The sequence below is a fragment of the Meles meles genome, chromosome 18 (genome assembly GCF_922984935.1).
Source record: "Meles meles chromosome 18, mMelMel3.1 paternal haplotype, whole genome shotgun sequence".
Taxonomy (NCBI): domain Eukaryota; kingdom Metazoa; phylum Chordata; class Mammalia; order Carnivora; family Mustelidae; genus Meles; species Meles meles.
Genome location: NC_060083.1, coordinates 59,729,807 through 59,754,784, shown reverse-complemented (window position 1 = coordinate 59,754,784; position 24,978 = coordinate 59,729,807). Strand labels below are relative to the sequence as shown.

At 56.0% G+C, this 24,978-nt stretch overlaps 2 protein-coding genes, 1 long non-coding RNA gene and 1 other non-coding gene across 4 annotated transcripts; 2 read left to right on the top strand and 2 right to left on the bottom strand.

Moving 5' to 3' along the window:
• The first annotated feature begins 2,224 nt into the window (after positions 1–2,224).
• ST6GALNAC2 (ST6 N-acetylgalactosaminide alpha-2,6-sialyltransferase 2) lies at positions 2,225–19,066 on the top strand. The gene is made up of 9 exons (XM_045986065.1): positions 2,225–2,641; positions 7,402–7,462; positions 9,868–10,042; positions 10,619–10,787; positions 11,190–11,328; positions 12,453–12,556; positions 14,274–14,357; positions 15,387–15,486; positions 16,530–19,066. The coding sequence occupies exons 1-9, from the start codon at positions 2,517–2,519 to the stop codon at positions 16,695–16,697; spliced, it is 1,125 nt and encodes a 374-aa protein (XP_045842021.1). The 5' UTR covers positions 2,225–2,516; the 3' UTR covers positions 16,698–19,066.
• On the top strand, positions 12,570–14,273 carry LOC123929912 (leucine-rich repeat extensin-like protein 5). The gene has a single exon (XM_045986066.1). It carries the CDS (start codon positions 13,404–13,406, stop codon positions 14,271–14,273), a length of 870 nt encoding a protein of 289 aa, XP_045842022.1. The 5' UTR covers positions 12,570–13,403.
• On the bottom strand, positions 18,663–24,090 carry LOC123929914. Its single transcript, XR_006815985.1, has 4 exons — positions 23,993–24,090; positions 23,411–23,491; positions 20,433–20,531; positions 18,663–19,066 (listed from the first exon to the last, which is right to left on the bottom strand). It is a non-coding gene; the product is annotated as an uncharacterized LOC123929914 (long non-coding RNA).
• Positions 20,642–20,723, bottom strand: LOC123930353. Its single transcript, XR_006816066.1, has one exon. It is a non-coding gene; the product is annotated as a small nucleolar RNA R38 (small nucleolar RNA).
• Positions 24,091–24,978: the final 888 nt, after the last annotated feature.

Sequence of the window (24,978 nt, the reverse complement as noted above, 5' to 3'; positions counted from 1 at the left end):
TTGGTGGCGTCAACGGGGGGCCAGGAGGGGACACTGTCAGGTGTGCAGCAGGTAACCACAGAGACACACGGACTTCCCCTAGCCGGAGAAGTACAGGAGGGCAGCTGGAGCTAACCAAGATCTGGAAAACAGCAGGTGTAGAAAGCCCGGCTGAAGCTGAATGATACTCGCAGCAGCTGTTAGCCAGGCCAGGGCGTGGGCAGCAGATCTCAGAGCGTGAATCCAGGTGAGGGTTTTGCTGGGCAGAAAGCCAGGAACAGGGGAATCGGGGTTATCATGAAAGGGTAGCTCGGAGGAGGACCCCCAGGGGTCATAAGCTTCTCCTGCCTGGACACGAAAGAAAGCTTCGGGGCTGACACGCTGGGAGGCGCACAGGGCCAGAGAGATGGAGGCTGGATAAGGCTGTAGAAGACGAAGAATGAGAACGCAGGGGGAACGGATGGGAGGCCTTGGTCTGAGTGGGGTATTAAAGGCAATGAAAGTAGACTCGAGTCATTAACACAGGTGGTGGGGGGCCAACTCCCACACAGGAGGACAGAAGCCCCCCCCGCCCCCCCAGCACACACACATCTTGAGCTGGAGTCCAAACGGGTGGAGGCTGGGCTGGGCCGTGGCCAAGTGTATAGGTTTAATGATGCAAAGTTGAGGAAATGAATAGTTGGCATTGAATGACACTTTAGACCTGATGGCCCTACCGGATATATACAGAACATTCCACCCAGAACAGTGGAATACACATTCTCTTCAAATGCACATGGAACATTCTCCAGGAAAGATCACCCATTAGGCCACAAAACAAGTCTCAGTAAGTCTGAAAAGAAGAAGCAGAAGCAGAAGGAGAGGGAGAAGAAGGAGAAATTAATAGGATTCCCTTTCTCCATGAGGTAGGAGAGGCATTTAGAGAGAGCAAGAGTGGGCATGGGATGTGCAGGCTCAGAAAGAGGGTCTCGTGTTTTATTAACCACTGAAGGGGATAAGGTGCTGATCAAGGGATAAGTAACATCTACAGGGATTTTGATGACTAAAACCCACAAAGATGGGGGGCGCCTGGGTGGCTCAGTGGGTTAAAGCCTCTGCCTTCGGCTCAGGTCATGATCCCGGGGTCCTGGGATCAGGTCATGATCCCGGGGTCCTGGGATCGAGCCCCACATTGAGCTCTCTGCTCTGCGGGGAGCCTGCTTCCTCCCTCTCTCTGCCTGCCTCTCTGCCTAGATGTGATTTCTCTCTGTCAAATAAATAAAATATTTTTTAAAAAAACCACAAAGATGGAAATGAAAGACATGAAACCATTGATTCTGAGTCGTGCCTGTCAAGGCGGTAGCAATGAAGGGAACAACTGTCCCCTTGTGGTGCCTGCCTGTGACCCTGACTTGGCCCCCATAAGGCGAGGTGAAAGAGCTGAGCCTGAATGACCCATGACAGCCCGGGCGCCGGCCCCAGTTTCCCGGGAAGTCTTGCAGAGGACGGAAACCTGTTGCTTCGCCCAGACTTGCTCGCACAGGTGGAGAACAGGTGAGGGCAGAACGTTCCTGGAAGGGACGGGCGCCTCTCATCCTTGAATTCCAGACAGCTGAGGGCTGGGGGCTCTCACAGGCTTTGGAAGGCGAAGAAGACCCTGGATGCTGTCTGCTGGCGAATACACCGTCCCACCTGCCGCTCGCGCCCGTGGAGGGCTCTTCGAGAGCCGGGTTTGGGGGGCGGGGGGAGGGGGGCAGAGCTGCCCTGCCCTTCCAGGTGACGCCCCATCTGGTGACACCAGAGGCCCTGCGGGACGTTTCAGGCCGTCTCTCTGCCGCCGAGAGCTCCGGGCTGGCCGGGGTTTGGAAACGGAATGCCACGTGACTGAGGGTCCCGGCGGCCCGGGACGGTCACTACGCCTGCGGGAGCCCTGCCTCCCCTGTCCCTTCCACCTCCGACCCAGGGTCGGCTCCTCCATCCTCTCCGGCCCCTCCTTTCTCCCTCACTTCTGGACGGGGCCGTGGTGCCAGGGCGGGACCGACAGGTCCCGAGGGTCCCTCCGAGGGGAGCACCCCCGCCGCGGCTTGCGGGGCGTAAGGCGTGCGGAAGCCGCGGGCGCAGGCCGGGAGCCAGCAGTGCGCGGCCCACCCGGCAGGTGGCGGCGTCTCCCCGCGCCCCGCCCCCCTCGCCGGCCCCCCGGCCCGCGCGCCTGCTCTTGACCGCGGCCGGACAACGCCCGGGCCAAACCCCGGCTCGCGCAGGTGCCCGCAGCCCAAGTGCCCGGGAACGAGGACAGCGCGGGAGCGGCGCGAGCAGCTCCGCCAGCCGGTGGGGGAGGGGGCGACACGCCCGCCCCCGGGACCCGCCAACGCACCCCCCGAGGGTGCGGCGAGCCCGGGCAGGAGGAGAGCTGCTGGGCGGGGAGGCGCCGCGGGGGCTGGAGGAGGGCAGGGCCGGTGGGGCTGGGCGGCCGCCTCCGGGAGGCCGGCCCGGCCCGCCCGGGCCTCTCCCCTCGGCCCGGGACGGCGGCGGACGGGGCGCCCGCGGGCCGGGGCTGCATGGGGCTCCGGCGCGGCCAGCTCTTCTGGCTGCTGCTCCTGCTCGCGGCTGCCTGCTCGGGGATCCTCTTCACTCTGTACTCCTCGGCAGTGGGGCCGTACCCGGGACCCCGGTCCGGAGCCAGGTAGGGGCTGCGGCGCCGTCCGACCAGGGGGTGGGGGGGTGGCGCGGGGGACGCCCTGGGGTGGCTCGCGGCGGGGACTCGGGCCGCGGCCCTTTGTCCCCAAAGCCTCCACCGGGGCCACCAACCTGCGCTTCCCGGGCCCCACAGCCTCTGCCGGGGCCCGAGGGGAATCTCGCCCCTTTGCGCACTGACTACTCGCTCCGCGGAGCCTCGTGGGTTCATCCCTCCGGCCGGGATTCCAAACACTTTGTCCAGATCTGGCTGGGTCGTCGGGGTCGGACAAAACAGCCCCGTTTTTGTGAAGAACCGTCCCTCGCTAACGTCACATTTCTCTGACTCTACTTTTGGGGGAGGGACCCAAGACGCCCGGTTCCGTCTGCGCCCTCCCGGCGCGGGGTCGCGGCTTTGGCCCGCGCGCCGTTCGCTCCGTTTATTTTGATAAAGCGCCGTCTGCTCGCTCTCCGGAGAACCGGGGGCCGATCCCGGCTCCGTCCAAGCCCCCACCCCCGCCCGCCTCCTGGCTCCCCTCCCTCCCGCTAGCCCAGCGCGCACCTTCCTTGCGTGTGTGCCCCGCGAGGACGAAGCTCCGAGCCTGCGTCGGTAGGTGATGGTCCAGTTACTGAGGAAGCCCCGGAAGAATTTGGTTTTCCGTCCGGGAGGTGAATCGAGCTGTGCGGGAGTCTGGATTGGGGGGGGGGGGGGCAAAGACCCCCCACAAGCTCGCCCACCCGCGAGGCCGGGCTCTCCCTTCCAAGAGCCTCCCCACCTGCGCGCTCCGCACCAAAACGAGGGGATGAAAGGCAAGTTAGTTATCTGTTCCCAGGAAACGCGGTCCGAAGGCATCTGAAGTTGCAAAGCAGAACGAGAACACCTGCAAGTCCTTAGGAGCCCAGTGGCTCGGGAACAGAGCGGTTCCCGCCGCGGGGACCGGCAGCCACTACACCTGGGCGTAGTCAGGAGTTGCAGAAGGCAAGGGCCTGGGAGGTGGAAGGTGTGGTTTAAGAAAGAATCCTTTGTGAATTTTACATAAAGATGTTTTAAAACCCATTTCAACATCCTTTGAAAGTATCTAATAAACTTCAAATATGAGGGTGTGGGACACCCACTATGCCTCCACGAAGTTTTGAAAGGTCTTTTATCTTTTAAAAAGCTAATACCAGCCAGGAACTTGTCCGTTTTCTTGCTGTTCCCCTAATGTTTGTGATTTGGCTGAACCCCAGGGGCTGGCCAGGAGGGTCCCGCTGTAGGGGGTGGGTATTGAGTACCCCAGAGGGTGGGTGGGGAGCGGCTGGGTCTGGAGCAGCAGGCAGCAGGCTGGGTGACCCCGGCCCTGGGGTGGGAAAGCAGATGCCGGGCCACCTGGAGAGCTTGGGAAGGGACTGGGGTGCCTTGGGACCTGGTCTTTCCACACCTGAGGGCTCTCATTGCAGGCCAGACAGCAGAAGCCAGCCCAGGAATTTACCCATGGCAGAAGAATCTGGGTCAGGGGTTTCCAGGCATTTGGATATCTAGACTCGTGTTTAAAAAAAAAAAAAAAAAGAGGGGTGCCTGGGTGCCTCAGTCGTTAAGCTTCTGTGTTTGGATCAGGTCATGATCCCAAGGTTGTGGGATCGAGCCCTGTATCAGGCTCTCTGCTTGGCTGGAAGCCTGCTTCTCCCACTCCCTTTGGCTTGTGTTCCTCTCTCACTGTGTCTCTCTCTGTCAAATAAACAGGTAAAATCTTTTTCCCCCCTTACATATTTTATTTATATATTTGACACAGAGACAGAGAGTATAAGCAGGGGGAGGAGCAGAGGGAGAGGGAGAAACAGACTCCCCGCCGAGCAGGGAGTCCAACATGGGGCTCTATCCCAGGACCCAGAGATCACCACCCAAGCCAAAGGCAGACACCCAACCGACTGAGCCACCCAGGCGCCAGAATAAATAAAATCTTTAAAACATAATAATAATTTTGGGGCACCTGGGTGGCTCAGTGGGTTAAGCCTCTGCCTTCGGCTCAGGTCATGACCTCAGGGTCCTGGGATCGAGCCCAGCATTGGGCTCTCTGCTCAGCGGGGAGCCTGCTTCCGTCCCTCTCTCACTCTGCCTGCCTCTCTGCCTACTTGTGATCTCTGTCTGTCAAATAAATAAATAAAAGAGGAAAAAGTAATAATTTTTAAAAAGAAAAAAAAATCCTTTTTAAGGGTGGGGTGGTGGTGGTGAGGATAGATATAGGACGCCCCAGTTATCTGACAGTGTCTCTTGTCAACATTATTTTGTAAAAGAAAGGACATCCAGGGGCCTAGAATTCCTAAGAGTACGATCCAAATTGAGTAGACTTTGTTTTGTGGGAAATGCACCGCCGGGCTCCCTCCTTATACGCAGTTTGGCTTTTCCTCTGTGTCAGTCACTCCCCCCCCCCCCCCGCCCCCGTCATGCCAGGTCTGGGAGCAGATCAGCCTCCCCCCCCACCCCACCCCCACAGACAGGTCAGTAGGAGCCTGAAGTAATGGGAAGTCACAGCGCGGCCATCACTTCCCTCCCCCTCCGATTTTGTCATCTCCCACCGGTGCAGGAAGGGTGATATTCACAGAGTCAGATATTGACAGAGACCACGTTCACGTTACAGTGTTATGATCGTCCTATTTTATCAATTGTTTTTCTCTTACTGTGCCTCATTGATAAAGTAAACTTCAGCATTCCTTTGCACGTAGAGGAAAAAACATAGCGTGTGTGGAGTTCCGTACTGTCCACGGTCGCAGCATCCACTGGGGGTCTTGGAGCTTACCCCCAGGGTAGGGGAGGACAACCGTACAAGGTCCTTAGTTCTCAGGGCCAGTGAAACCTGCGGGAGGCGCATAGGGGGGGCCTGGCTCCCTTGCCCTCTTCTTCCCGGCTCATCTAGAAGGTGTGTCTAGAAGCCCTTGAATTCCTAAGAAGGAGGGCTGGGAGAAGTCACTGAGCACGGAGCGGGGTTCTGGAGATAAGCAGGCCTCCCTGAGACTGGGGTGTTCAGGGCAGCAAAACAGAACTGGGTTCGGGGGGCTCCCCAGCCCCTCCCCCGCAACTCTATCCCTCGGGTCTCCAAGCTGCCCTGGCCAGCAGCTCCCTCCTCTGGTTCTCAAGCCCGGCTCCCACGAGAATCACCAATCACCTGGCGAGGAGGCCTAGACCCGTCAGATCAGAACTGCAGGGGTGAGGCCCTGTGCGCTGGTGTTTTTCAGAAGCTCCCTAGGAATCGTCACCTCCCCTGAGGCTGTGTCCTGGGGTCCCGGTTCCTCTTGAGAGGCGGTTCTGTTGTACTGAGGAGAGGAACTACGGGGTGTTGGGGGGCAGGTGGCCATCGGAGAGGGAAAGGGAGAGATGGGGGAAGGGACCATCCCTGTCCTTCCCCGTCTGCTCTGTGGGGTTCCACGGAAACCTGAAGTGAGGCAGGTCATGGGCTCCCTTGTGGCCCAGCTGGCTCAGCAGGTCCGAAGCAAGGAACAAGAGGCCTCTGTTTCCTTGCAAACAGCCTGGTGATCCAAAGCCCTCCCCACCTGCTTCCTTGTGGCTGTGGGGGCCGGGGGAGACAGGAGTACAAAGAAGCCCGACACCCTTTGGAGTAGACAAAGGCCCCTATTCCTTCTTCTCTCTTTGCCGTCTCCCCCGATGCAGGGGTCGCCTGGGTAACATTGGCCCCTTCCCTCCCTCCTGAAGGGACACGGTCGGTCAGTCGTAGAGGTTGTCATAACAAGGTCCTTTCCCTTCCTCCTTTAGGTAACAATAGCTGCCATTTAGAGGACACTTTTTGTATGAGATAATACCGAGTCTCTGTGTGAACCCTTCCAACAACTGGAGATGTGATATGATTTTTTTTAATTTTATTTATTTGACCGAGAGAGAGAGAGAGAGAGAGAGAGAACACAAGTGGGGGTGGGAGAGGAAGAAGCAGGCTCCCTGCTCGGCAGGGATGTGGGGCTCGATCCCAGGACCCCGGGATCATGACCTGAGCCAAAGGCAGAGCTTAACGACTGAGCCACCCAGGCTCCCTGGAGATGTGATATAATTAATAATGATAAGGAATCACTTGATTATATCTGTTGCCCAGATGTAGACACCGAGGCTGCGAGAAGTAACTTCCCTAGACCGTGGGGTATAAACCTAGGGAGTGAGCCTTCAGACCCGTGTCTTCTACGGGGAGCCACAGGGCAGGAGCCAGGATGACCGATCCCAAGGAGAAGGGGGAACACATCATCTGAGACCAATGGTCTGTCTCTGGGGCCTTGGCAGGGAGCTCCCTCAGATGGTGGAAGGGGTCTGGCAAGCTCGCCTAGTGTATGTTTTCATCCTTGAACCAGATCTCACAGTTCTGTAAACTCTACATTTTTGCCACTTGCCATGGGATTTCTTGGATTTCTGGGTTTAGAGAGCTGAGCAAAATATACTAATGTGACAATATATATATTTTTAAAAGATTTTATTTATTTGACATAGAGCACAAGTAGGAGAAGCAGGCAGAGGGAGAAGGAGACAGCCCGATGTGGGGCTCGATCCCAAGACCCTGGGACCATGACCTGAGCTAAAGGCAGACGCTTAACCAATGAGCCACCCAGGCACCCCTAATGTGACTATATTTTTGTTCTTAAAGAGGGAGACATGGGCAAAAGTCAGGGCATGGCAAGACCAAAGGAATGCCATCTTTGATTTTGACAGGCTTTACCAGCCCCCAGGGCTAAGAATCAGACAGAAGGTTCCGAGGGACAGGTCTGAGCCCTGCTTTACTTCTGCTTCTCCCCCAGGAATGCCACATCATCTCGAGCATTCTTTGGACACAAGGCATCAAACACTGGACCGAGAAAGGTACAATGGCCGACTCTCCTGGCAGTTTCGAGCGTCTTCAAGTTAGGGGGGAGGTGGGGACAAACAAGAGCAAACGAGAATGTTCTCGTGAGACTGCTGAGGGGGCAGCTCTCTGGACCCCATAAACATGAAGCTTTGAGCTGAGTGGCCAGCCAGACCTGGCCACCAGGGTTCCCTATACCCCAGGAGCAGAGAAAGGGTGTAGCCAGGAGAGGAGCTCTTGGGAAGCCTCGTAATTTATCTTTAAAAGGCCTGTGAATTTGACATTCTACTCAAAATGCCTTTTTTTTTTTTTTAAAGATTTTATTTTTAAGTACTCTTTGCACTCACAGCAGGGCTTGAACTCACAACCCTGGGATAAGAGGAGTCACATGTTCTACAGACTGAGCCAGCCAGGCACCTTCTTACTATAAAATACCTTCTTGCTATGAAATTCACACAGTTTTTAAACGGCTCTCCATGGGGTAGACAAGCAAACCTTGGAAAGATGCTCCATGCTTGCCCACGGGGTTGAGAACCTTCTAGGCCCTGCTCTATCATGAATCGTGTTGCCTCGAGCACTTCACCCACATTCTCACGCAAAAGCCACACGGTACCCCTCTCGTGTAGCTTTTACGGATGGACACAGTGAGGCAGAGAGGTCAGGTCCTAGCTCATTCAGGTTTAAAAGTTGTGTTCATGCCCAAGACACCAACCTGGGACTTGTTAGCTGAGGCCTTGGGAGAGAAAAGATTTCACTGCATATAGAACATAGCGACAGCTGAGCTGTACAGAGACGGAGTAAGTTGTCCTGGGCAGGTGAGGGGGGTCGCCGTCTTGAGAACAGAGGCGGGGTGGACCCTTGGTGTGCAAGGCCAAAGAGAAGCCTCAAGCATCTTATGGGAGCTTATGGGTCGTCTTTAAGTTTCCTAAAGCCCTGTGCACCTTGAGCCGCTTGATGCGTACATATCTGAACCGGGTTTAGAAAAAAAAAGATAAAAAAGGATTCCAGGTGGCTTTCGGATACATATAACAAGGCAAAAATATAGAATAAAATGAAGAAATGGCAGAATAAAGATAGAAGAATCAAACAATGTCATGTAGATAACTGCATGGAAAATGGGCCACAAGGTATAAGGGATAGGCCATAGATCTGGCTCTGAGCTTCCTGGTGGCCACGGGGAAGAAGGAAATCTGCCACTGTGTCCATGAGCTAATAGCAAGCCAGCTGCCCAGCTGGAGCACAGCCTTTCCCAATCCAAAGACTGAAGAGTTTTCTCCTGGCCTCTCTTATAAAGAAGGCCCTGGAAAACACCCCAGAGATGAACTGAAAGGTAGTGAAATTAGTAGTCAGTTCTGTTAGAATGCCTGCTTTGAAAATATGAATTTGTTCCAGCAAGATTGGTATCTTAGGAAACAATTTGAGCATAACACAAACTTTGTGTTTGCCTCTGGGTGACTCTGTCATTGCGAACACGAAGAGTAAATGCAGAGACTCACGCCCAACCCGAGGGAGCCACGGAGAATACCAAAGTGCACACACATGTGCCCGTCAGATAAGCACTTCAGGGTTCTAACCCCCTTTCCACTACTCCCCAATAACTCTCGAGCTCCCATCTTCCTGATGCCCACTCGCACAAGCAAACATCAAGTCTCCTCCAAGGCCAAGGGCCACGTGTTCAGTAGAACGTGGCAGATCTTAACCACGGGGTGAGTGAGCCTGGGCCTCCAGCTTTGATAGGCCCCTCGTTTGTCCAGTCAACCATCATGGACCAAGCTTTGAGTGTTGTGCCCCTGATCCCATTGGCCCCAAAGCCCTGTGGTTTTGACGGCACCCGTTTTGCATAGTGCGCTGGTTTCTAGTCATCCGTAGGTAACGTTATAGCAGAACTTCCTGTACAGCTCTTTCCTGCCCTGGTCAAACCAGCGGCCTAGCAAAGAGCCCCCTTCAGTCAGAAGGGGAGCCCCAGCCAGGCTGAGGCAGTGAGGGATTCAGACATTAGGGGTTGCAGGCAGGTGAGGATGGCCAGAGCTAGGATTTGGGTCCAGACTGACGGATTCCAAAGCCCAGGCTGGAATTCCTCCATCAAAGGGCCGGCAGGTCTTACACATTTGGTGGGAAGATGCCCCCCAGTTTTCATGGTGTGAACTGAGGAAGTAGGAGGCCAGAGCCTTCGGGCCCTGGATAGGGTGGCATCCAGGAGAGAGAGAGAGAGCTGGGCTTGGGTAAATCCAGAAAGCTGACCCCCACCACGCTGCTGTGCCCCAAGCCAGCTCAGCGGGCAGGTTTGGTGGACCAAGTCCGGAGGGGAAGAGCAGGTCTTCCCCCCCCCCCCCAACCATCCTGCAGGGGTCTGCAGCCTCCTAGAAAGGTTCCCACCGGCCACAGCCCCCAGCTAATGGAGCTCTTGCCCCCCGCCCCACAGAGCCCGCACTGCCAACACCCACTTTATCGGGCCATCCAGAAGCACCCCCGCTTCCGCACCCTGTTCGATCTCTCCATTCCAGTACTGCTCTCGGGGGCGCTCTTCACTCAGGAGCTCTGGGACAGGCTGAGCCAGCGTAAAGCCCCCTATGGCTGGCAGGGGCTCTCCCGCCAAGGTAACCCAGCCCTCTGACCCCAGAGAATCCCTTCCTCCTCCTTTGGGGCCACGTGCTGACCCTGCCCTCACAGGGACCCCCACCCTGCCCCTCTGCTCCCAGCGAGGTCTCTGGGCTCGGACCCCTCCCCCGCCCCCTCCCGCTGTGTGACACCTGCCATACTCACCAGCCCCCATAAGCACCAGGGGTCAGGGAGGGTGCAGCTCCTGGGACCAGTGTCCACAGGTGGTCAAGAACAGCCGCCGGTGGTATCCGCAGTGGGAAACCGCCCAGAGACCCCACCCCCACGTGCCTGATTATTTTACTGTGGAACATTCAGTCTTGAGAGGACCAGTGATTCAGGTTCTTGAGGTGACCGAGGGTACAGACGAGTCCTCTCTCCGCCTCCCCCCGGGTTCAGCCCAAAGGCCCCACTGACATTGTGCTCTCCGCCCCCCACCCCAGCCCGCCCTCCGGGCCTTGGTTAGGGCTGGCATCAGGCCTCTGGCAGGTGGCGCCAGAAATAGTCTCGGGACAGCCCCGCCCCATGGGACAGCACCCTGCCCCATGGCGCCCTGCTTTGTCCGGCACCCACAGCCATCAACTCCACCCTGAGCCTCCTGAATGGCTCCGAGAGCTCCAGGCTGTACGCCGCCTCCGGGAAGCCGCTCTCCAAGTGCATTCGGTGTGCTGTGGTGGGGAATGGAGGCATTTTGAACGGCTCCCGCCAGGGGCTGAACATCGACGCCCATGACTACGTGTTCAGGTATGGGGCGCAGGAGGTGAGGAGGAGCGGGAAATGGAGCTAGTCCCCACCCGGCCCCTGGGGGAGCCTCCTCGGGGAGGGCCATGGGCCGGGGCAGCCCCGGAATGGGCAGGCGGGCCCGGACAAAGGCTTACAGGGGGACAGACCCTGGAGGTGGGAGTGTGGGTGCCGCGAGCCGGTGGGGAGGGAGCCGCCAGGGCCAGATGTGCCCATTTCCTTGAGGTCTGGAGGAATGGGGATGGGCTGGGTGGAATGGGGATGGGCTGGGTGGGTCGGGCCTCTAGCCCTGGTGCCTCCCTGGGCAAGGGACATGGTCTGCACAGAGGCCTGGGGACAGGTGCCGAAGTCCGAGCACAGCATGGTGTGACCATTGGGAGGCTGATGGGCCTCTGTCTGGACCAGACTCAATGGTGCCGTGATCAAAGGCTTCGAGAAGGATGTGGGCACCAAGACCTCCTTCTACGGTTTCACTGTGAACACAATGAAGAACTCCCTCATCTCCTACTGGAATTTCGGCTTCACCTCCGTGCCACAAGGCCAGGTGAGGCTTCGGATGGGCCTGCCACTGTCGCGGGCGGTCAGTGCCACTGTTCCCAGAGCGCCCTCTGTGTGGCGAGCCAGAGTGGCCCCAGTCCTGGCCTGTGCCAGGATCCTGGGTGCCTGGGATGCGGCCACTGAAAAAATCGGCTACCTCCAGGCCCCCCTGACCTCATGAGCTCTAGGGCTTGTCTCCCATTTCCCCGAGTGGCCTTCCTGATCCCACAGCAGCCTGTGAGGGAGGCTGAGGTTCAAAGGCGCGGGGCTGCGTGCCCAGCCAGGGAGCAGGGGAGCCGGAATCCGAGGCCGCCGACCGCCTCCAGCTTCTGGGCACACGCAGTTGCGGAAACACGGCTCTTCCTTTCAGGAGCCGTCTGGGTGCCACATAAAGGGGGAAGATCCCAGGATAAGGGCCTTCTGGTGCTAGATAGGACCGAGCTGAGTTTCGAGAAGCTTCCTCCTCTAAGGACGAAATTCAGGAGTGTCCTAGCCACAGCAGGACCTCTCCAAGCTCATGACAAAACAAAAAAGAGCACGTTTCTGGCCACACTACTTGCATGAGCTACCATGGTGTTAACATCACCCCAGACTTAGGAGTAGCTTTAAACAACATACATTTATTATCTTACAGTTTCAGGGGGTCGGGAATTCGGGAACAGCTCAGCAGGATGGTCTTAGCTCAGGATCTGGGTGTTTGCCAGGATCCACGGGGGCTACGGGCACTTGAAGGCTTGACGGAGGCCACAGTCAAGGTGGCGCCTCTCGAGGCCACTAGAGTGTCCTCAGGTCGTGGCAGCTCACTTTACCCAGCGTGAGGGGTCGCGGGAACAAGGAAGCTGCGGTGCCTTTTATGGCCTCGTCTCCAAGGTCACACACCATCCCTTCGGCTTCGTTCTATCCATTAGTCACTCAAGGGGATGGCAAGTAAGCTGCACCATTTGCAGCAGGCCCCAAGATTTGTGAGCATGTACTGAAACCAGGAGAGGGAGCAGGGAGAGTGGGGGTTCCAGGCAGAGAGCAGAAATTCTCCCATCAGGACGGGTGGCAGGACCGGGTGGCGGGTTGAGCAGGGCGTGGTCCTGTTCGGGGGCTGGGGGGACTAGATCGGTGTCTCTGTCGCCCCGACAGGACCTGCACTACATCTTCATCCCCTCTGACATCCGGGACTATGTGATGCTGAGATCGGCCATTCTGGGTGTGGATGTCCCCGAGGGCCCTGATAAAGGCGACAGGTGAGCGGCCAAGCCCGTGGGGGGTGTGGCAGTGCTGGGCCCACCGTCAGGGTGGGAAAGTGGGTGAGGACAGCAAGAAAATCCCCAAGAACTCAACAGACTATTGGGGAATTATGCTTTTTTCCCTCCCCCCTCAGAGGAGCCCAGGTAGCCCTCCCGGTCCTCAGGAGCCCACCTAAGGAGGCCAGCTGTAGCCCCGAAGGGCTGCTGCCCCTAACACACACAGCCCCCCCGCCGGCAGCACGGGCCGTGCCTGTCCGCTCCTGATTGCTGGCCGGCTGAGCACACGGTGTCTGGAAGTGAAGTGGGGGGGCTGGTATCCATGCCTCTCGTCCTGATGGGCGCCCTCCCAGAACTGTGCCCATGAACAGGAGAGCAGGTGACATGGGCCCAGAGTCCAGCAAAGAGAGAACAAAGGGCACTCTGTCTTTTCTCCCGCACCTTCCTGGGCAGCAGGCCAGTGTCTAGATCCTTTGAACCCTGTCCTGGCCTCAGCTGGACCTTCCCCCTGTGGTGCTGAGACAATTTCTCGTCCCAAAGTCGAGTCCTTAGGTATCCAAGCCACCTCTGTGGCCACAAAGACCAGCCTTCCTATCCTAGTGCTCCCGGACCAGGCCGCCCACCCCCGAAAGAGGAGATTCTGAGGTCCTTAGGGATTAAGCCCTCAAAGGCCAGGCCCGCTTACTCTGGCCCACCTGCAACCCACCCCCCCACATGACGATCCAACAATCACTCCTGACACGGCATCTGGTCATGAGGGTGGGCTTTGTGACACGGGGGGGACTGGGCCCTTGGGGGGGCTGGCTCAGAGACATCGATCGGGTGGTCGTAAGCCTCCCCAACACCAATGAGCTCCCCCTCCCATACCCCCAATCCGTCCCCTACCCAGTCCCCCTCCCAGTCCCGGTCCAACCACATCGTCCCTTCCAGCCAGCAGGCCTACTCCAGCTCTGGTGGTTCAGCCCCTTCTCCGTCCCCCACCCGGGGGTCTTCCTCCCGGCCCCCCTCTCACCCTGTCACCCCAACTGCCTCACAGCCCTCCTCCCGGGCTTCATCCCTAAGCCCCAGCCCTCATATCCAACATGTGCCCCGAGGGTCTTCCCAAAACCCCACCCCACCCACCTCCAAATCTCCTTCCCAGTCGGGCTTGAAATCCCTCTCCCGAAACTCTTCCCAAACTCCCCCCGTGCCGATCCCCCGGTCCCCTGCCCGCAGCCCTGCCGCCTCAGCCTCCTACATCGGGCCCATTCGGGGCATCCCCTCCTACATCGCCCCCTACGTGCCCCGCTTCCTGAAGGAGCCCCCCTTCTTCCAGCCCCCCACGGCACCCCTGCCCCAGAACCAGTGCTTCCCCTGCTCCTTCCCCTGCCCAGCAAGGGAGCCCCCTCCTCTCCCTGACTCTCTCTACTTCCCCCTGCTCCCACCCCCACCCCACCACCCCCGGGTCAACTGCTCCTACCCGACCCCTCCATCCCTGTTCACGCCCCCCTCCTCGCTCACCTACACCCCCCCCACGGAGGTGCTGGTGAGCGGGAAGCCACACGTGGTGCCCACGGTGCTGCCTGCCACCTTCTACACCCCCTTCTCCCGCTACTACGCCCAGCCCCGCCCGCACCGCACGCACCGCCGCAGGCCCAGCGCCTTTCCCCTGCCCCCCCTCCCCAACCTGCCCTACGACGGCCCGGGCCGCTCTGTCCACTTCTTTCGTGGGTCCTAGGCCTCAGACCTACTTCGGACCGGAAGCCTCTGCCCGGAAATTCAAGCTTCTACATCCAGACTTCATCAGCTACCTGAGGGAGAGGTAGGTGTCGGGGGGGTGGGGGGGACCAGGAGAACAGCTCCCCCTCCCATCCCCCTGCTCACCAACCCTGGACAGTAACCTACAGGGACAGCCAACGTGTTCTGGGCCCAAACGCAGGCATTCCAAGGCGACCACAGGGAGGAACCCGGGAATAACAGCCTGCTCTCACCCCTCCTTCCCGCCCTCTCCCCTACCAGCGGCTCTAATGGTGGGGGGCGGTGTCACGTGGTCCTCTCTGGAGCCGTTCTGGTGGTCACTAGGTAAGCGCCACTGGCGAGCAGAGACGGGGATACCGTACACAGAAGGCCCCTAAGGCCCTTGTAACCAAGAATTACTGGGCCATCAATAGCGCCGGGGCTGAGAAGCCCTGCTGTAGCCCCCTGCTGGCCCGCTCCAGAGCAGGGGGAGGGTGGCGAGCGTGGCTCTGGGTAGGCCGACGGGAGCCCGCACTCGAGGGGAAGAAACAGGCTCTCCAGGAGGCTAGGTGGTTTGTCTGGCAAAGCTTAGATGCGAATGTGGGGTGGCCACGATAGTGTGGCTTCACTTGGATTCTGAGAGTGTGTGCACACGTCTCTCACCAGTGACTCCGGGCCCAGGACCCGGGTGCCCTGCTCATGCGCCTCATAAGGGACTCCTCCTGGGCTGAAGTCTGGGGAGAGAAAGAAACACAGGTTGCAGGCTAGATCAACGGGCCGCCCGTCCCCTAGCCACTGTGGTTACTTAGCCCAGGGGTGAAGGCAAGGGGTCGCGGAGAGGAAAGGGGATGCAGGCTGGGTTCCCGCTTCCAGAGCGGGAGAGGGAAGGATTATACCTGTGGTTCTGCCCAGGCCTGCTCCTCTTCTCACCTGATTCTGTTACCCAGACGTTTGCATTTGCTTCGTTTGGGTTTTCTCCTAAAGGGGGAAGAGCCAGGAAATTCTGAACGGTTCTCCAGCCCATCTCAACGGGTAGCTGGAAAGCGTAGGGGCACAACCATCCACTGAAACCTACACCTCTTTCTTAAGTTTTGATGCCGCTTCTCCTCTCCAGGTTTTTGAAATCAAAGTTGATCAACACAAATTTTGGAGACCTATATATGCCCAGTACTGGGGCCCTCATGCTGCTGACGGCTTTGCACACCTGTGACCAGGTAAGAGGCCTTCCCTTTGAGGAGCCCACAGCAGCTGGGGGCAGGAGTGGCTGGAACCTAATCTGACCTGACAAGCCCTGCAGGAGGCCTGTCACCCCCAGGGGGCCTGGGACTGGCCCCGCCCCTGTCCCCTTGGGGAAGGGATTTGCCCCTGTGGGGAAGGGATTCTCCAGGGCAGGAGCAAAAGTGGGTGTCCGGAAGGGGCGGGAGGGAGTGCCACTCCCCAGCTGCCTCCACGCGGGCTTGGCAGGGACCTTCCCAGGACAGGTGCTGGGCCTCGCCTTCCTCCAGCAGCCGCCCGCCCGGGGACCTCTGTCCTTCACCCCTGTGGTATTTAAGGCGCATGTTACCAAACTGTTCTTGTGAAAGCAAAATTGCAACAGGAGTGGATAAGGACGTCCTTTTGGGAGAACATTCTAGAACTGAGCTGGGCAGCAGGTTTAGCCTTCACACAGCCTCTGAAATCACTGCCTGAGACGTTCCCAGTGCCGCCCACATGAGCCCAGCAGAGGCGGAGGAGCCGTTTTCAAAGAAGGGCAGTGACCCCCACTAAGGCCAGCACAAAAGCCGGAGGCCAAGGGCCACCCCACGACGCTGTCCTCTTCCTTTTCCCAGTTTTGTTTTGTTTTTTTAAAGCAGCAGTCCCCCGACTGCGTTCCCTTTAGAAAGAGTACTCGTGGACTTGTCTCCACCTCACACTTAACAATGGAGATCATGGCTTTGATCACGAATCACAGGCCTGACTTTGAAGCCCAGCCTGGCCACTCACTAGCTCGTGACTGAGGACATGGCTGGTTACCCCTGAGCGCTGCCCCATTTGTGAAATGGGGAGAACACCTGAGGTTACCCCGAGGCCGAGAGAACGTGTTGTGTGCAAGAGCACGAGGCCTGTGTTAGCGCGAGCTCCGACTGCTGTTCGCCTGTGTCTTCCACACGGCATCTGAGGGGGGGGGGGGGGGATGTGCCTTTCCCAATTCATGTCACTTCACAAATCTGTCTGCAAGAGCTCTGCTAATGCTGATTCAGTGACTATCCTTGTCCAGGTTAGTGCCTATGGATTCATCACGAGCAATTACTGGAAATTTTCGGACCACTATTTCGAGCGAATGAAGAAGCCACTCATATTCTACGTGAACCACGACCTGTCCCTGGAAGCCACCCTGTGGAAGAAACTGCACAAGGCCGGCATCCTTCGACTGTACCAGCGCTGACCCTGAAGTACCCAAGCCCTTTGTTCTCGCAGAGCTGTGGGCCCGTGGGCCCCCTCACCGGCCTCTCAGGTGGCCTAGGCGGCCCCCAGTTTTTTCAGCCTCTGAGAAGGGCTCCAGCTCCCCTCCACCAACCCCTTCATCTCTAGAGAACATAAGAGCTGGACCTGTGACTGTCTTTGAAGCCTGTTCACTGCGGGACACCCCATCTTGTTCTTGGTTTCTCCAAGGAGACTCCCCTCGAGGTTGGAGACAGATATCCCGACCTTGGGCGAAGGGAGAAGACCACTCTGCTGGATGTTTGAAAACTGAAGGCAATGTGATGTGAGACTGGGACCCTCAGCAGCGAAGGGCAAACACCAGAGCAGAGGCTGTCAAAGCCAGCCGTCGCTAGGAGCTTGACGATGCGGGCGCAGCGACTTCGACATTCACCGACCAAGTGCAGGCTCACACGCTTTGCCAGCCAGACCCTCCCACGAGCTCGTCCAGCCTCCCAGCAACTCCAGACGTCCGACTCCAAGACATGCCTACACCACCCGAGGACATGACCACTTTCCTTCCGCCCCATGATGGAGCGGGAGCGCAAAAGGCAGAATGTAATTTGAACTAGGTACTTGCATAAATGACAGGATGAGCCTTGCGTCTTTTCTGTGTGTTGGGGAGGGGGCTGGGGTGGCACACCGGAGTGTTTAGCAGGCAGATCACTCAGGAAATTCAAGAACCGTGGGCCAGCCCTGGTAATTTGACAGGGGTCAAGTGCACAGAGGGTTGCCCACCTGAGGAAGTCCCACTGGATCAATTACCACTGGCCACTGAAGATCAGGTAAAGAACCCTCTGCCTCACATCGCGGCTTTGGTAAATCCGGACTCATCTGACAGGCAGTTTCATTTTAGACAGAGCACGGGGGGTTTCCTTTGGAAGGGTTAAGTCTCAACTAACCAAGTCACTTCCATGTAGCCCGTAAGCCCTGGGATTTACTGGCCTCATGACTAAGTAGCTCCAGTCTGACCCGCTGCACTGGCTGCACCGACAAGAGCCTTCCCGAGGTGGCACTGACCACCACTGGCTAATTCACCAAGGCCTAGGACTCCGTGGCCTCTGGCTCCGTGGTTTTGGAAGGTAGATCCTATCAGCGTTCACAAGAGGGTAACTGTCAGCAGAATCAAAATTCTACTTTAGAAATTCAAAGTATGTGATCAAAGACCCAGGCTTTCGTGACCGAGGCAGCTACTTGAAACCGCTTCCTGGGGCTGCCGAGCAGCTTAGACTGGAGGAGAGTAGCAAGCAGGCGGCCACCTCCTCTTTAGCTTGGCAACATCGAACCGTCCCTTAGTCTCAAGGACAGCAGTGTCCCAAGTATGTTTCTCTGGATAGAATTACTGGTCCAGGAAGAAAAATGTCAAACGTGGGAAACATGGTATTGTGAGTCCGTTCTGCCATCTGATAGTGACCGTTACTGTGAAGAAATCCAGTTGCCCTAAGTCAGGACTGAACTCCTTGTATCCAGGACATTTCATTTGTCCCTATTCCACTCACATCTGTAGTTATCAGAATCTGTGTCAATCATTAGATTTGAGAAATGCTAATGTTACATTTGTGGGTGCAGAAAACCAATTTAGTGGGAAACTTGTAAAACATCTGATTGCATCCTGTGGAACTTGGGGAACCGTGGTGGCTCAGTTGGGGAAGTGTCCCAGTCAGGGAGAGGAATTAGACTCCCGCTGAGCCCAGAGCCCAGAGCCCAGAAGCATCTGACTCTATGGGAGGTTCAGCTGGTGATCTCAGGGTTAGGAGATCGAACCCCCCAGTGAGCATGGAGTCTGCTTCTTTCTCTCCCTCTGCCCCTCTTAAAAAAAAAAAAAAAAAAAAAAACTATTCGGTGAAAGAAACCTTCATTTATGTAAGAATGCGTTTGCTGAGTCACAGAATAAAATCCCTTTATGAGGTTCTCAACATGAAAAGTGAAACACATTTTTAAAAACTTTTATTTATGCTTCAAAACTTAAGCCCAAGATACATTAACTTCACAAGAAATCCACCCTGAGAAACCTTTCTAGGCCAAACACCTGCTTCCCCTCAGACTCCCCCAAAACACAGCACGTACACTTCATTCTCCGTTCACAATCGCTGCCTTCTTGCCAGTACGCCACTCACACCCAGATCGGCTCAGATGTGGCATTCTGTAATTTGAACTAGGTACTTGCATTATGTGCCAGATATTTTTCAGGGTAAACTATCACTCATTATGTGGTTCCTTTTTGAAGAGAAAATCCAAAGAATCCAATTGTTCTCCCTCTGGGGCCTGTTTATGGGCATGTACAGTTCGCAACAGATTCAGCACGGCTCCACCTGGCGTCGCGGAGGAAAGAACCTGCAAGACCAAAGGAGAGTCGCATGACGGGCCAGCCAAGTACAGGCCTCAAAACCAAAAGCCAGATTTAGAGATGAAACATCGGGCACAGACCGCTTCGGAGCAGGCTGCCCTCACCAGCTGAGGCGCGAGGGGAGAACCACCAAGAAACACTGGAGAGTCTCATTCAACCCTTTTCTGGAGGTAAAACTTTTCAAGTCAAACCTGAAGGTCTACATGAGTCCCACAGAGCAGTCAAATCTCTGCATCAACGATAATGCAAGAAGCTGACTTCCCGACTCCCTACCACGTCCTTTTACTCTTGTTTTACTTACAGGCTGTAAACTGCTGGGGCCAGTCTTCAGGCTTATTAAACCCCACGCCAAATCTAGCTTCCTTGGTGACTGAACAATTATCTGACCTTAAATACAAAAGCCCATACATACCTCCCAATTTCAACAAAAAAAGGCCATCTGCCCACTCCAAGCCTGGCACTTAAATGGGAACAAAGCCAGACAACCACCCCGCCCAGTACACTGGGCTACTTTCGTGGTCACACGTCAGCCCACTCAGCCCTGGGCCACGCCAGGAGCAGCGCCATGGCCACGACGTTGTCCAGAAATGATCCAAGCTAACCCTAGGAGAGCTTCCTGGTGGTGTGAACGAAGCCCCTGGAAACCAAATAGCTCTGCTGGTGCCACGGCAGCCCTTCTTTCCCGAATGTCACAATGTGGTGCCAAGGGAGGTCCCAGTCCTGCTACAGCTGGCAGACTTCTGACATTCCCGTCGGTTTCAAAAAGTGCATTCATTTCCTTGAAATATGGGACAAGCACTCTTTGATTCCACAGTAAGAGCATGACCCGAAACTGGGCTACTTGCCCATGTCTGCCCCCTCTCAGAGCCTGTTCCCTGAGGACCACTGATCAAGGGCCCAGAGCCTGACAGGGCAGCCACACTATTGGTTTTCAAGTTGCAGAGGGATGACGCACGCCACTGGGGTCTCAGCGAGGTAACAATTCCCTCTGGAGTCCATTCAGGCTGATTCCTGATCAAGCCTGAACCTTTAAGAGCAAAGAGCCAAACCCCGACGCCTCAGAATAGACAGTTTCCCCTCAGTCGAGATGTTCGGACAGGGATAACTAACCATCACAGGCTCGTGGGGCTTCCTAGGAACACGGAAGGTGGAAACGGAGACTACGGGCAACAGGGGAGGGGTCCTTTCACTTAGTTCAGGCAAAGCAGCTCCGTTCTGTTTCACACACTGCAGACATCCAGCCAAAGAGCAAACCCATGTTAAAATCTCCCTGCCCCCCGCACAATCCTAAACCCGGGGCAGGAGCAGCAAACCAACCTCCCATCCAAGTCTATTTGGAAGGGCTCTACTTACAAACAAAAGTCTCGGCTTCCGGCCCAGGGCAGTGGACTCGGCCACCATCTGCCTCTGCAGGATCCTTCTCAGCCTCGGAAACCAAGGCTGGGGCTGTACCTGCCAAGGAGAAATTGCAAAAGAAAAATCTACTCAAGATATACACAAGTAATTCTCAAGCCGCTCACTTTCAAATCTGGCCTAAATTTCCCATAAGGTGAACTTGGGAACTGAGTTTCAGACATCCATATTCCACAGGAAGGCCTTTCTTTGCCTTCAGACAGGGATAACTTCAGATCATCATGGACTCAGCTCCCACCAATCCACCAGCCCACAGGGCTGACCCTTCTGGCACACGCAGGCCACTTTGTCCTTGCAAAATTCTGCTTTATTTCCCTCGTAAGAATTCTCAATCTTGTCTACTTCATTAAAAGAACTTTCCTTCAAAGGTAAAAACTGCTGATACCCAGCGGCTAGACGTACCCAGCATCCCGGACCTCACTGACACTTCCTGCCCTTTCAAAGACAAAGTCCACCCACACGAAGTGCCTGACCGCAGAGTGTGTATACTCAGAGGGGTGTATATTCCACTGTCAACAAAATGTGCGGTTACTGGGGCGCCTGGGTGGCTCACTGGGTTAAGCCTTCAGCTCAGGTCATGATCTCAGGGTCCTGGGATTGAGCCCAGCATCAGGCTCTCGGCTCAGCGGGGAGCCTGCTTCCCCCTCTTTCTCTGCCTGCCTCTCTGCCTACTTGTGATCTCTGTCAAATAAGTAAAAATCTTAAAAAAAAAAAAAGCGCAGTCACTCCTTCGGGACATCCCTCTGAAGGCCAGCTGCACAAAGGCACCTGCTACCAGGAGGCACCGCCACACAAGGTCATTTTCTCCTTCATTCTCCTCTGCATAAACATGATCCACAGAGCTAGATCAGTTTTTTTTTTAAGTAGAGGATTATAGATCTGCCCCAAGAGCTACTTATAAATAGCCAGCGCTGTAATCTCGCTGTAATAAAAATTCCCCGAGCTAAAAGTGGATCAGATCATCTAATTGTTCCTGTATGACTGCTCTTGGGGCGGCCACACAATTCTTGGGCCTCGCTCCAGGGGCATTCTCAACCATGGCTGGAGGTGTACTTCTCCAGCCTTAGATGTATAGCCAGATCTGGAAAACAATAACCCTATTCTACAAGGAAATAAGGCTCCGGTGGGGTTATTTGGTAACAGGCTGGGACTGGAGCCCAGAGCTCTCAAGTTCATCTAATACAAAGTTTCGGCCTCAGCTCTGACATTCTGGGTGGATAGTTCTTTGTGGTGGGGGCTGTCACGCATTGCAGGATACTTAGTGGCACCCATCTGCACACTCCACCCTAGTGGAGAACACCTGGGCTAATCGTCAATCAATCATTTCTCCATGAAACTGAAAAATGCAACAGCACACCCACAAAATGTTTATGGTTCTTTAAAAAACAAGAAACACCTGTAGAACTCTAAGCCTCAGTTTGTTTACTCACTAGCAAAGGAGGAAAATATCTACTCCACTTAAGATTGTTGTAACAGGGGCGCCTGGGTGGCTCAGTGGGTTGGGCCTCTGCCTTCAGCTCAGGTCATCATCCTGAGGTCCTGGGATCGAGGCCCTCGTCGGGCTCCCTGCTAGGCACAAAGCCTGTTTCCCCCCTTCTCTCTCCATCTGTCTCTCTGCCTACTTGTGATCTCTGTCAAATAAATAAATAAAATCTTGAGAGCTTGTTTGGAGGTTCTAGCAGGGGAGCGCAGCTACTCGTATACCCTTGACCGAAGAACGGTCCTCTCGGGGAAGGTCGTCCTCTTCGACCGAGCGCGCAGCTTCGGGAGGGACGCACATGGAGCGGTGAGGGAGGAAGGAGACACCCGCCTAGCCAGCCAGATCAGCCGAATCAACCCTGGCGATCAATGGGGTGACAGATGTCGCAGCCAGATCGCCCTCACATCCAAATAAATAAATAAAATCTTAAAACAAAAAAGACTGTTGTAACAAATATTGTTTGGGAGACTGCCTGGCAAGGAGGCTAGCAGGGTTCACACTCCTTCCCTTATCTGGGCAGGAACCGTTCTGGGAGGCTCACATCCCTGAAATCTGACAGACACTAAACGCACCCTAATCGCTGCAATTCTGCCAAAGAGCTTATTTAAAACAAAACCAAGAAACCTTCCCATTTATAGAATCTTCGTGAAAAAAATCCTTACACTCAACATCTTAAGATGGTTTTCACGTGACTTTTTTCAAAGTCTACAGTCAACACTTTTCATCTCTAAGGGAAATGTGGGTAACACACTTCATTCTCACACAAGTGATGTGAAGGTGTCATTCTCAAGATCGGTATTTAAAAAGCTGAGCTTTGGGGACACCTGGGTGGCTCAGTCGTTAAGTGTCTACCTTGGACTTGGGTCATGATCCCAGGGTCTTGGGATCGAGCCCGGCATCGGGCTCCCTGCTCCATGGGAAGCCTGCTTCTCCCTCTTCCACTCCCCCTGCTTGTGTTCCCTCTCTCCCTGTGTCTGTCAAATAAATAAACAAAATCTTAAAAAAAAAAGAAAAAAAAAAGAAATTGAGGTACCCAAACTTGTTAAAAAAATAAATAAATAAAAATAAAAAGCTGAGCCTCGAGGCACCAGAACTTCTCACAAAAGACGTCCTTTCGGACAAGGGTAACTTTAAATCATCCACAAATGCTCTAAACCCAGGCCAACCAGAACCCTTTCCCGATTCGCCCCCCCCCCCCCGGGGTGCAGTGACCCTCCTGATTCCACACAGCGACACCTAGTGGCCCCAAATCACCCTGGCACAGACCCTGCTCCTTTCCGGATTCTGGGTCCCTTTTCCTCACCCTAACTAGACTCATGCGTCCACGTGCTCCTAAAACTGAACTTAAAAGCGGAAGAAAGGGAGAGGCAGGCCCTCCCACCACCTGGACTTCCTCGCGTGCGGTGACCGCGCAGGTCCTGCCGGGCCCCGTACTTACCCACTTCAGGGATCCATGTTACTTTTAAGCTTCAGCCTGCAGGTCTGGCGCTCACGGTCTCCGCAGACGCCCAAGAAAAGCCTGTGGGGAAGGAAAAAAATGAGCTTTTTAGGGGGACTGCAGAGTCGTGGCTTTCCAAAACCCACAGTCCCATCCACCACTGTCTACAGGATTAAGCAAAACTACGGGTTAGGGCGTACTCCAGGCGCTCCGCGAGGGGCCTGATTTGGCCGCTAACCCTGGACGTGAATTAAGAACCGCCGCCCCCCGCAGCCTGCCCCGTGGGCCGGCCTCGGAGACCCGCGGGGCACACGGTGGTTGTGCGACGCACGGGGCTGCACAGGCTGGAAGCAGCTCTGCCCGGCCCAGGAGGGGCCCTCTGGCTCCAGAGAAGGGCCTCAGCGCTCTCCGTCCACACGCGCGGCTCGGGAAGCGTCTTCCGGCCTAGTACTCGACCCAAGCCTCCCAGCCGCCCTAGGAAGGAGACCGGTTATCGTCCCCATTCCGCCTCTAAGGAAAGGTAGTCGAATGAACTAGCGCCGGCTCAACGAAGACCTCGCTTTCCCACCTCCACAGCCTTACCCCAGCCAAAGGCCCGAGACTGCTCGTCCCGTTCTTTCCAGACAGAAGCCGCCATGCCTCCTGGCCGCGCGGCCTGCCCCAGGAAAAGAAGGTGGAGCCGCACCTGCGCAAACGTCTTTTCGGCCATCTCGCGAGAGCTCTCGCGATGTTGAGAAACAGCTCATGGGAAATGTAGTCCAAGCAACCGCCGCTCGGGGGCGGTCGCATCCTCAGCGCGACTGTGGAGCTGGGGGTAAGATGGTTTCCGCCCCCGGGGACAGTAAGGAGCGCGGGGAGGGAGCTCTGACCTCGGAAGAAAACGAAGACCGGCGGTTGCTTCAGCTACAGTCATTTATCTGCTGGGTCCACAGATTGTCCCTCGCCGAGACTGGGGTGGCGCAGGAAGTTCAAGGGGACCTTACGAGGGGAGGTTGCCACATTTGCTTATGTTTGCCTACCTTAATTTCTAAGTTCTCCAAGGCAGGAGACAGGAGACGTCTGTCTCTCTTTTTAAGGATGGATTGATGGAGGGGCACCTGGGTGGCTCAGTGGGTTAAAACCTCTGCCTTCGGCTCAGGTCATGATCCCAGAATCCTGGGATCGAGCCCCGCATGGGGCTCTCTGCTCAGCGGGGAGCCTGCTTCCTCCTCTCTCTCTGCCTGCCTCTCCGCCTACTTGTAATTTCTGTCTTTCAAATAAATAAATAAAATCTTTAAAAAAAAAAAAAGCCTCTGCCTTCGGCTCAAGTCATGGTCTCAGGGTCCTGGGATCAAGCCCCGAATCGGGCTCTCTGCTCAGCAGGGAGCCTGCTTCCTCCTCTCTCTCTGCCTGCCTCTCTGCCTACTTGTGATCTCTCTCTGTCAAATAAATAAATAAAATCTTTTAAAAAAAAGATGGATGGATGGATGGGTTGGTTGATTGATTTGAGAGAGAGAGCACACGCAGCAGGAGGAGGGAATCTCAAGCAGACTCCATTGCAGAGCCTGCCCCAGGGCTCCATCCCACCA

Excerpts from the sequence above, each read along its gene's own strand:
- ST6GALNAC2 (XM_045986065.1), top strand. The coding sequence starts at position 2,517 with ATGGGGCTCCGGCGCGGCCAGCTCTTCTGGCTGCTGCTCCTGCTCGCG. Across the intron at positions 10,043-10,618 it reads GCAGGGGCTCTCCCGCCAAG|CCATCAACTCCACCCTGAGC; the intron begins GTAACCCAGCCC and ends CGGCACCCACAG. Across the intron at positions 15,487-16,529 it reads CTTTGCACACCTGTGACCAG|GTTAGTGCCTATGGATTCAT; the intron begins GTAAGAGGCCTT and ends ATCCTTGTCCAG.
- LOC123929912 (XM_045986066.1), top strand. The coding sequence starts at position 13,404 with ATGAGCTCCCCCTCCCATACCCCCAATCCGTCCCCTACCCAGTCCCCC.